General features: G+C 41.8%; 1 protein-coding gene across 6 annotated transcripts in view; it reads left to right on the top strand.

The window, feature by feature from the left end:
- MAP4K3 (mitogen-activated protein kinase kinase kinase kinase 3) overlaps positions 1-12,359 on the top strand; it is a 478,522-nt gene that overhangs the window by 175,988 nt on the left and 290,175 nt on the right. For all 6 annotated transcript variants that reach the window (XM_089681775.1, XM_089681773.1, XM_089681774.1 and 3 more), the window contains exons 6-7: positions 2,507-2,554; positions 11,647-11,689. In XM_089681775.1, coding sequence (XP_089537901.1) covers positions 2,507-2,554; positions 11,647-11,689 — 91 coding nt within the window. The remainder of the gene's footprint in view (positions 1-2,506; positions 2,555-11,646; positions 11,690-12,359) is intronic.

The raw sequence follows: 12,359 nt of genomic DNA, 5'->3' as shown, positions 1-12,359 counted from the left end.
GCAGTGCTATGCTGTAGCCGGCAAGACTATTAGTATGCATTAAAAAGGATTTTAATTCAAGAAATATAACTATAGTTCTACCAACTTACAAAACCCTGGTTTGGCCACATCTTGAGTAAGCAGTCCAGTTTTGCACACCAGTCCAAGAGAAAGGCTGCAAAGCTAAAAAGTAAAATAACATTAAACTTCTCCCTGGAGAAGCGACGCTTAGCACTAATGCGAGGCGATTTTGACACAATTTTCAGTGCAATTATGTAGTGTAACTTTGACTTGACTTGGTTGCAATTTTGCATATTCTATGGGGTCAAGTTGCACTGTAATTCGCACCAACATAGCACAAGAGGAGGAGGATGGGATGCTGCACTCTAAAAGAACAGCCCAAGTTTAAAGAAGAGTAAAAACGCCTTCAGGCCAACTCCTCCCATGCTACACCTACTGACGCATTTCACTCCACCCACAAGGCTTAGGCATAATGTCCCTTATACCTAAGCCCCATGCACAGGGTAAAACATGTCAGGGGCGTGGCCTGGGTAGAGTTGGGCTGCAGGCTCTTTTCTCTATACCTGGGTTGTCCCGTCCTCCTTTTCACGTGTGCACTCAAAGGCAGGATGGGCTCTCTTACTGGCGGCACTCAGCAGCATTGTGAATATTAGAAGATCACTGCTTGGAGCTGCTCCGGAAGTTTATATTGTTCTTGGTCAAAGTAGCACAGGAGCTTCTTTGCTCCAGTCGCATCTGCAACGAACACAGTGCCCGGCCTCTGCCCTTCTCACCATTTCGTAACAAAGGTCCAGCCGATCTCACACCACACTATCACTTGCGTAACAATGCCACTCTCGGTTGCACCCTGCACAGATATTTTCCAGCTCGCAGGACCCCAGTCTATGTACTAGCAGCCTGAGAGTGATTGTCAGTGGGTTAATTAATTATGCAATGAACTCCTTAAACTGCCACCACCGCCTTTTTATCGAGAAGGACGACACTCACAATCTTAGCAATAACACTATGATTTTAGCAAAAACGTCTGCAAAACACACTGTCACCACAGACAGGTATATTCAGAGGATTATTATATTCAGTTGCACTCTTCATGTGACAGGGATTCTTTAGTTTGCATTAAAAGCCTTAGAGATAGTTTTAACTCTTTTCAAAATAGGGTTTAATAATGAAAAGGTCAAATAATGAAATTAAAATATTTACAGAAAAGGATGTTATATAAAGAGAACAACAATGCAAAGACATAAAGAGAACAATAATACAACAGAGAAATAAAAGGAGGTGAAAAAGGAGAATACTTACAAAGTCCTGGTTTTAGCAGAGTCCAATTGTCCGAGCAAAAACGTTGCCGTGGCTTTCAAGTCTGTTAAGATGTTCTTTGGTTGATGTTAAAACGAGAGCTTTTCTAACAAGTCCTGTCAGTCCCTGTTCTGTGATATCAAAGGGGTGTGGACAGAGACCAACTGACAAATAATCCAGTTTAAGAGATGGGTGCTAGGAGGCTACCACATTTACTACCAATTTCCAAATTGAGGTGACTGTTTTCTCTACTTTCGTATGTGCTAGGGTAGTCATGTATGACCTTGATTTATTCGGTATGATATTCCCCATTCAAGTATATACCTAATATGAATGTGTCCTTTTCCTGTTGAATTCTATGAAGTGTATGTGGAATTGTTAGGTTGTGGAATAGACATTTTATGGCATGTTCTGCATTCCTAGAGCTTAAATGACCTTACATATCGTGTGGCAGGCTTGACTGAGTTATTATTGTTTTGCGATAGGTCAGAGGGAAGAGTTTTTCATGGTTTGTGGAAACGGACATCCTGCCAAGACTCATTAGTTGTTTACAGCTCTGACCAGGTCCGGACTCTGCCTCTATTGTGTTTAATTAAAAGATGAGGCTCTTTTGAAGTGTTAAAACTTACAGCTGCAAATTCCACAGTTTTTAGGAAGAGGGAGGGGAGGAAGATCATTGTTCATGAAAAACAAAATGGAGACCTTAACAAGATGGCTGTCGCCTACAGCTTTCATGTCCCTATTGTGCATTGGTATGAGCAGAGCCTAAAAGGGGTTTAGGATCACAATGTACAAATCATTGATCTGTGCTTTCTCCACCTCTACTTCTCAGATATTACCCCACTTGTCATCAGTCACCAGATCTGGAGTGAGAAAGCATAGCTCTGCTCCTTTGTCAAGATAGTCACTTCCACACATAGACAGTAAACAAGACATGGAAAGTCAGTAATAGGAAAACCGCTGCATGCATCCCACAGGCAATTCTGGTGATTAGTCATTTGCTTCCTTCTTGCCCTCTTCAGGATGTAGCTTCCCAGTATAGGTCCTAATTAGGCTTTATGGTGCTTAATTTCATAAGTTTGTCAACAATAAAGTTGCTTGGTGTCTATGACCAGCAACATATTTTCTTCATAGGCCCTATGTTTTTAAACAGTCTTATCCATAACTGTTTTCTAAACCATTTTTGTAAATCATTTCTGTCCTCTTTCAGGGTTTATATTATCTTCACAATAAAGGAAAAATGCACAGGGACATAAAGGTAAGAAACAATCTATTTTTTAAATTAAATATCCTTCTCCATTTGTTTTATAATGTTATGTTGTGGCTGTACCAGTTGCTGAATAGAATATGTTTAAGGTAAATTGCATGATTCCATTTTGCTGCTTTTCCATGCAAAAAGTGGTCAAAGTAACTGATTCGGCAGTAGGCCCACTACAGTTTTCACAGTGTTTTCTCGGTTTCTCTTGAACTATACTCATACATAAATGTGATGCATTCATGTCAGCTGACATATTATGGATTTCTTTGTCTTCTTCTTTAACCTCTGTCTGGGGCTTTTTTTTTTTTCTTAAATTACACACATTAAAGTCAGCATTTCTTGCTAGAAAACATGACATATTTTCTGAAAGCGGAGGCCCTGGAGAATAAAATGATGGTTATTTGAAATTTACATGTCGCAGCTGTTCATCAAAGGCATATTCTCAGGAAAATGATAAAATTATTTTTGTTAAAGGTAATGTTATTGTTTTCAAAATAAAAGGTACAAACAAATTTCCAAATGTTATGGAATTTTGTAGGGCACCCCCTGGCCTCATGTCAGTTTATATAGTGGGATTGCCTTATTGACTAAATTAATCCAAGAAGTTATAGTAGGAGGAGCCTGTGATTTCCAATGCATAGTGATAGATTTCTTGTCATAGAACAGAACCATATGCAAAAAAAGTTTTGTGCAACTAGGGAGACTATAATAATCTATGTAGCTAAATAGGCATCGTAAGGGATTACAAATATTAAGCAGTTGTGCAAGCGAGTTAATAAAAGCAGTGAAGGGGCACATAACAGGTTTTCTAAGACCAAGAGCTGCAGAGATACTTTGTTTAAGCCAAATTGTATCACTGCAGTATGTCATAGTTGTAAATAACTGAAATAGGCCGTGGAGAGAAGATTATAGTCCGGCTGGAAATCTAAAAAGGGACGAAACGCGCCTGAGGATAATAAATGGTAAACTAATTTAACTCCATGCCTAGACCAGAATAATCCATCAGTCGGTGGAGAAATTCCCTTAGATGTAAATGATGCCAAAGAGGAGCATTAGGGGAGTACGCCCTTAGAGCTCCAGAGGGAAGTAGTTTAGAAAATATGCCAATGTCATGAACAGTAAACTAGTACTGTCCCTTCCTATGGTAGATTGTCTATGAATAAAATTTTGTAAGGATTCATAAAAGGTAAGGAGAGCTGCTGCCAAAGCAGCATTATTAGTTTCAGAAGCAATTCAAATTAATTTTAGTGCAAAATCACAATATAGTACCCAGCTTTTGGGTAAAAATGACTCCTGCGTTGAGTACCGTATTTTCCGGCGTATAAGATGACTTTTTGACCCTTCTCAAAAGTCGGGGGTCGTCTTATACGTTGGTACACGTCAGGGGGCACTTTTTAGGGGGGCGGCGCGGTGCTGCCGCTGCCCCCCCCCTTCCGACGGAAGGGACACCAAGTACAGGGGCGGGCAGAGGGCTGCAGTCTCTTACCTGGCTCTCACGACGATCCATCCAGGAAGCGCTGCTCCTTCAGTCACTCCAGCCACTCCCTCACTCCTGCCGCTCGGCTCTGCCTCCTCACCGGTGATTGGCCGCCAGAACTGTAGCTCAGGTAGGCACACAGGCGGCCAATCACGGGCGAGGAGGCGGAGCCGAGCAGACCCGCGAAAATCGAGTGAGGGTAAGTGTGCAGTGCAGAGGTGCTGCTGCAACCACATATGCTGGCTGCAGCAGTACCATACTAGAACAGGGTCAGCAAGTGTCATTGGTGTCAGTGGGAGGAATAGTGCCCCATCATTGGTGTCACTGATACTAATGATGGGGCATTATTCCTACAGCGCTGAGCGAACTATTGGCGCTTTATAAATACTGTATAATAATAATAATAATGATTCCTCCCACTGACACCAACGATGGGGCACTATTCCTCCCCCTTCTGACACCAACGATGGGGCACTATTCCTCCCCCCACTGACACCAATGATGGGGCACTATTCCTCCCACTGACACCAATGTTGGGTCACTATTCCTCCCACTGACACCAATGATGGGGCACTATTACTCCCACTGACACCAATGATGGGGCGCTATTCCTCCCACTGACACCAATGATGGGGCGCTATTCCTCCCACTGACACCAATGATGGGGCGCTATTCCTCCCACTGACACCAATGATGGGGCGCTATTCCTCCCACTGACACCAATGATGGGGCGCTATTCCTCCCACTGACACCAATGATGGGGCGCTATTCCTCCCACTGACACCAATGATGGTGCACGATTCTTCCCACTGATACCAATGATGGGGCGCTATTTCTTCCACTGACACCAATGATGGGGCGCTATTTCTTCCACTGACACCAATGATGGGGCGCTATTCCTCCCACTGACACCAATGATGGGGCGCTATTCCTCCCACTGACACCAATGATGGGGCATGATTCTTCCCACTGATACCAATGATGGGGCATGATTCTTCCCACTGATACCAATGATGGGGTGCTATTCCTCCCACTGACACCAATGATGGGGCACGATTCCTCCCACTGACACCAATGATGGGGCACGATTCCTCCCACGGACACCAATGATGGGGTGCTATTCCTGCCACGGACACCAATGATGGGGTGCTATTCCTGCCACTGACACCAACCAATGATGGGGCACGATTCGTTGCTCTGACACCAATGATGGGGCACTATTCCTCCCACTGACACCAATGATGGGGCACTATTCCTCCCACTGACACCAATGATGGGGCACTATTCCTCCCACGGACACCAATGATGGGGCACTATTCCTCCCACGGACACCAATGATGGGGCACTATTCCTCCCACTGACACTAATGATGGGACACTATTCCTCACACACTGACACTAATGATGGGGCACCATCATTGGTGTCAATGGGAGGAATAGTGCCCCATCATTGGTGTTAGTGGGAGGAATAGTGCCCCATCATTGGTGTCAGTGGGAGGAATAGCGCCCCATCATTGGTGTCAATGGGAGGAATAGTGCCCCATCATTGGTGTCAGTGGGAGGAATAGTGCCCCATCATTGGTGTCAGAGTGAGGAAGCGTGCCCCATCATTGGAATACCATACCATATTGAAATCAAATCTGATGTTTTTTAATTTTTGGTGTGCGTTGGAAGAGGGGTAGTCTTATACGGCGAGTATAGCCCAAACCCTATATTTTAACAGGAAAAGTAGGGGGTCGTCTTATACGCCCAGTCCTCTTATACGCCGGCAAATACGGTAAATAGAAACCAAACGTGAAGATATAAAATTGCATTTGCCTGTGAAATGGCATTAAACTACAGTACATAAAATTTTAGGCTTAAAAGCCTTTACAGGTTACTGAATCATGGCATATCAACTGCATGAAATGTCATAAAACCTTTGTGATGAAGACTGGGTTGCAAGACCTGGCACTTTTACACATGGAGCCGCTATTATTTCTTTTAGGATTTTAGGAGTTGTCCTTTTGGACCTTTTTTCTAATACTAATACTTTCTTCTAAGAGAGGAGAAGCAAGTATTTTAAAGTGTTCAGTGTTTATTTATTCCCCAAAATTAGCCCCTAACACTCATCTGCCTTCCCTTGCAGCCAACCCTTAACCTTTACCTTAAAAGCGGTTATTTTTTTTTCTTTAATTAATAAACAGCCAGGCTGTGTGTGCCCATAGACGCGCGCACACACACACACACACTTTCTTCCCTTACTGGTTTTGACTGACAGCAGCTGGAGCCAATGACTTCAGTTGCCATCAGAGCCTCCAGTGAGACCAGGAAGAGGAGAGAAGAGCTGCAGCAGACGGGCGCAGTACTGGATGGAGAATGGACTTAGGTAAGCATTTAATGAGAGGGATGGGAGGAGCTGCTACTAAAAGGTTTTTTACCTTTAATCTAGAGAATGCATTAAAGTAAAAAACCTTTGCCTTTTGGAACCACTCTAACCTTGGTGCCAGGATAAATTAACTCCTGAGCAGATGCACATCAGTCATCATCTTGGGCCAGTTAATCAAGATGGTAAAAACACTGAACCTGGAAGAACACTGGACAAAGATGCCAGCAGTGGTGAGGAAGCTCGTAGATGTCTCCTTGCTGGAGCAGAGCTAAGTATTGCGGGCTTTAGTAGACTTTAAACTTGTGTCAGACGGCAGCGATCTGTAACAGCACGTGGCCTGTTTTGCCTTTTGCAATTTATTTTAAATCCTGAGGGTTTTTTTTAAGTTTTTAGTGTTTGCTACAAGTATAAATTATTTTTGCTTTTTAATATTAAAAATATACATTTTATAAATATACCTTTTATAAATCTTTTTTATAAGGGTAATTTATTGACTGTACATGTGGACTAAGCTGGCAATCACTATGACCTTTTCATGGACAAGAACATGTCTAGAACACATTTTTGCTTGTACTGAGGGATGATGACAGATCAATAAAGCAGAATGAATGAGAAGGAAAGATGCTGGTTTTCAGACATTGATAAGAAGTGAAAGAATAAGGGTATGAAGCTTGTATTGCCTTTGCATTTAGTTAGATGCTAATTTGTGTGAGCAGATACATTATAATATCAGTGTCACGGACAGAAGAAAGCACAAGAATCGGTAAGATTCTCTAAAATTTAGCAGCACGTTAGTCAGTATTACTAAGCACAGGAATAAAAGGGGGTCTCAACACTTACAAATTACAGGCTTGCAAGAGTACCAAACTCCTAATACTTTTAGGCTCCATGCACACTAGCATATTTTAGCGTACAGCTTTCTCTTGCAGTGAAATTTCTCTAGTCAGGTCACCAAAAAGGCTAGTGCAAATGAATACAACCTTTTAGTTGCTTTACATATTTGTGTGTACTTAATAACAAAAAGCACCAATAATCTTGTATTTATTAGTACTTCACTGCTGGTCTACAGAACACCTTGCCTTATGTTATGAAGGTGGAACATTGTAGTCCAGTGTAGCAGAAGCAGGGTTGATAACATGGTTCCTCAGTTAACTGCAGAAGAATCTGTCTACAATAAAAAGTTAGGAGCTGGTACGATCATCATTTGCCTTGGAAAATGATGCAAGTGCAGAAGCTGTTTCACTGTGTGCCATGTGTGTGCTTTACACTGTAAGCGCACAGCTTTGTAGGGCTCTGCTATGCAGAGCCCTACAAAGCAGTGTGCAGCAGGTGACGGGAGAGATCTGTATTGTTTACATACAGGTCTCTCACCCGTCTGTGTTACACTGTGATCGCAGGGTGCCGGCGCGGAATCACCGGCCGGGACCTAGTGACTGACAGCTGAGGCCGCCAATGGCAGCACAGGTAGGGTGCTGCTATAGGGTATTTCTGCTATAGGGTAGTGGGAAAGTGGTTAAACTAAAAGGATAAAAGATACAGAATAATTAACTAAATACTAATCCATCTTATACTATAGCTAATCATTAGGGTAGTCCTAGATTGTAAGCTCCAAGGAGCAGGGCCCTCCTATCCCTCTTGTATTGAACTCCATTGTTTCTGTATTGTGTCCCTTTATATTGTAAAGCTCTGAGCAAACTGTTGGCGCTATATAAATCCTGTATAATAATAATAATAATTAGGGTATTCCCCAATTCTGCAATTCAACAAATCAAAAATATTGCATTTCAGACTAAATTCTGTTTGGTCCTACCAAAGTAAACTAGCTGGCCCCTTCTCTTTTCAGTCAAAGCTAGCTTCAGTAAATATGTTTAGATTTAAAACGTTTCAAATCCATTTAGCTGCACAGAGTTATAGGTAAATACGCTCATCGACCATGGCCTGCATTCATCTTTGTTAAAAGATCAAACACAGATATTGGAATTGGTTATACTTCTCCCATGTCCCAAGATTTTTAGGGCATGTTTACACTTCTTTCTTTGTGGAAGCAAATGTTTGCATTAAAGTAGTATTAAATTCTCAGCGTTTTTTAGCTGAACACATTGAGCAAAATAAAATGAACATTCTCCAGTAAACTATTTGTTCAGATTATTTCCCCAGCCCTTATAATGTACAACTTTCAATGTTGCTGGCTCATTCCTACTCAGTGCTGCTTTCCTCAACGTCTGGTCAGAAAAGAGTTAACAGTGGACAGTGCAGTCCCCAGTCTGTTAGCTTATGAGGAGGGGTTGCCTTGCCATTCTAGGCTATGGGGCTGTGTGTTTCTGTTGGTGCACACAGTGTAGGGACCCCAGTCCCTGCATGCAAAGGTAGCTCCATAAGACACCATAGACTGGAAACCTGGGCAGTGGTCATGGCACCAGCTTAAACAGGAACTTCAATCCCCTCTAGCGTTGGCCCCACCCCCTCTCTGGCACTACCTTTTTTCCTTTTTTGCTAGTCTGGTGCATGTGTAGATAGGGTAGATAAGCTGAAGGGCTCTGACTGGCCTACATGTCCCCACAAAGATGTGCATCACATCTGCACATGCATAGAACTTGGTGGTGGTGGGGGGGTGTCATTCTCTCCTAGGCTAAACACCATGATGTTTGAAAAAAACCCAAATGGAGGAAAGGGAGGGGGAAAAAGGCAGCGGAAAAGTTTTTTTTTTTGTTTTTGTTTTTTTTTAGGGTAAAGGTCCCCTTAATACAGGAACATAGCAAGATAAAGAAACTGCATACTGAGTGATTAAATCTACTGAAAGTGTTAACAAAAATTATTTATTATCACTTTACGTATTATACATTTCGGAGATGTGAGTAAACCTTTTTAAATTGAAATCTTGGATGGTATTAAAAAATGCATTATAATGGACAGGATTCAGACCTCTACAGGGGCGGCTGTTGTTTCCTAGCACCTGTAGATGCTGACTTCAGCTAGATGTGTTCTGATGTGCTTACACCTTAATTGGGACACACCCCTTTCTTTACCATAGTGACAAATGCTATATTCGTTATGATTCCTACCCTGGTGATGTTTGTAAATTCATCATATGACTTGGAAAGCTAGGGAATCAAAAGTAGGTTCCACAAGCCTAAAGCGGAACTAAACTGTATCTGAGCACCACAAACCAAAAGCGATATTTAATTTATTTTTAATATTCAAAGCACCCCCCCCCATCCATCAAAGTCTCCATGCTTTATTTTTCTGAAAAAGCAGCCCTAATACAGGGATGTGGACATTTTTGAAAAAAGTACTTGTCCCAGGGCGTAAATCGGTGTCCCAGTCTACTTGTCTCTCATGACAATCTACTTGTTCAGATAAAAATAAAATTTTTTAACCAAAACCGTATTTAAATCGGAGGTGATTTTAGGAATGTTTTAAAAGCAAAAGGGGTTTTATGGAGACTTAAACATTTAATATTTTTACCATTGCGCTGTTTATCTTCTCCTCCCCTCCCTGCCTGTCTCCAGCATCGCACCCGGGGACTAGCAGAGAGACACCGTGCAGTGAAAGGAGCACTGATTGGGTGCTTGTCAGGAAAGGGGAGTGTCGGGCTTATCTTTTATCCCTTTCGCTGCCAGAGCCGGTTTTGTGTTTTTTGCACTAGATTAAAAAAAATTATTTTAGGCCTGAAGATTACACAACACCCCCAAACTTGATATATTTTCTGAAATCAGAGACCTTAGAGAATAAAATAGCGGTAGTTCCAATTTTTTATGTTGCATGATATTACCGCAAAATTTCAGTAAAAAATACAAGTTGATTAATTTTAGGGCTAAAAAAAAGCAATACATTACCCTATTTTTTTGTAAAATATAAAAGATGAGGTTGCAGCGAGTAAATAGATATCCAGCTTGGCAAACCTTAAATTTGTGTACACTCATGAAATAGCGATGAACTTCAGTACCCTATATTTTCTATAGGTTAAATTTTTAAAGTCCCTTCTAGGTCATCAGTATAGTGTTGTGGAGGAGGTCTGGTGCTAGAATTATTGATCTCATTCTGGCATACACGGCGATATGTAACATGTGTATCGCAATCAACGTTTTCATGCGTAGGCGCCCCAGCGTGTGCTTTTACGTTTGTACGTGCGTATATTTGGGGGGGTGGATGTTTTGTGCTTGGGTGTAACTTTCATTTTTTTACAATTATAATTTTTTTTTTTTTTTTACTTAATTTGTTTTTTATCACATAGCGGACAATGTCCCCTATGTGATGATTTTTTGGCGACAGGTTCTCTTTATTGAGACATCCAAGGTCTAAAAGACCCTGGATGTCTCCCCTCTTCTCCCCTGAATGTAATGCAGTGCAAATCGCACGCATTACATTCTTTTCTGGCCTCAATTACCAGGAATCTCTCAACAGGGACCCGGAAGTGACATCATAACGTCACTTCTGGGTCAGGACAAGAAGCCGAGGGAAGTAGACGTTTCCGCTCTCCTCCCTACCGTCTAGCTGCTGGCGGTGAGCTGGTCCCGGGCCCACAGATGGGCAAGCTGAGCACTGGAGACAGTGGGCGGGGGGAGCTTTGCACGGGGCGTAGAGGCTGGCACTGTGTGGAAGCATTTGGGCGGAAGCGCTGCCGCCCAAATGCTTCCACCTGACAGGTGAGTCCTGCTGCTTGCCTGCAGCAGCGCTGAAGGTAAAAAAAAAAAAAAAAAACAGCTACCTGCCCGGCGCCCGGAACTTCATGTCCCGGGTGTCGGGCGATAGGAATTAAACATCCCTGTAATACTTCTGGCCATGGCGATCTTGAGTAAGGGCAGATGATTCATGTAGCAATTACTTTCTGCAATCCATCTTCCCTCAGTTCATGTATACAGGCAGGAGAGTGCTTAGCTGAGACAACCCCTCTTGAAGACTCCTGGGATGTACAGTATGATATAATTTGCGTAGGCATGGAAACTAGGAAGTAGCTAAAGAAATGTAAAAAAAAATGGGGTAAAGCAAGTAAATATAACATTCTTTTGTATCTATTTACTAATGCTAGCAGCACAAGATTTCAAAATAGTCAATGTTAATAGCGAGAGTGAAGTTCCACTTTAAGTTATCCTGATAATAGTTGGGTGTCTTTCAATATACCACTTAGATAAAAAATATATATATATATATATATATATATATATATATATATATATATATATATATATATATATGGATCATGTTCTAAACAAAGTTTTTTTTTTAACTTTTTAATTTTTACTTTTAGGGAGCAAATATTCTTCTGACTGATAATGGTCATGTAAAGCTAGGTAAGTAAGTAATGTTTTATTTGTTTATCTTTTTTAGTCCTTGATATAATCTGAAGCTGAAAAAAATAATACATTTTTGTGTTTTACTAGAAGTATTTTATTAAAAGGTAACTAAATCTATGAACATAAATGTAGTATATTGCAACTTACCAATTTACTTGTACAAGATTATTTTAGTTATTAAACGGTTAGTTCACAATTTCCAAAAAAACTGCCTATGCAGGTAAGGGGCACCTGTAGATCAAAACCAACTTTGAAGCTTTGCAGTTGAATAGTGCCACTGTTGTGGACCATTTACGTACCTCTCAAAGCCTGGCTGAAAAACCCCCTACTGTTACTACTCACCCCCACTGCAACCAGCCTGGCCATAGATGGATCAAATCCCAGCCGGTCCCCACTGAACCAGCTGAGATTCGATCCATCTATGGCCGGCTTAACTATACAGGATGCTGTGCCCTGTTCTAAAGATCTCCCGCTACTACTGCTCACCCCCACTATTCCAGGAACAAGCTCTTTCCGATTCACAATCCTCTACATGGACTGTTTTGATGTCTCCTATGTCACAGCAGTGGAAAAAGGAGGTGGAAAGAAAGAAAATGGCTTTAACCGTGTTAATAGAGGAATCCTTTATGTTCTGCCAGTAGGGAGCCTTCCCTGCCAGCAGTACACA

This window comes from Staurois parvus, unplaced genomic scaffold (genome assembly GCF_062004578.1).
Source record: "Staurois parvus isolate SC_StPar_1 unplaced genomic scaffold, SC_StPar_1.0 ptg000277l, whole genome shotgun sequence".
Lineage (NCBI taxonomy): Eukaryota > Metazoa > Chordata > Amphibia > Anura > Ranidae > Staurois > Staurois parvus.
Note: the sequence above shows the minus strand (reverse complement) of the source record. Positions and strands in the feature narration are given on the sequence as shown.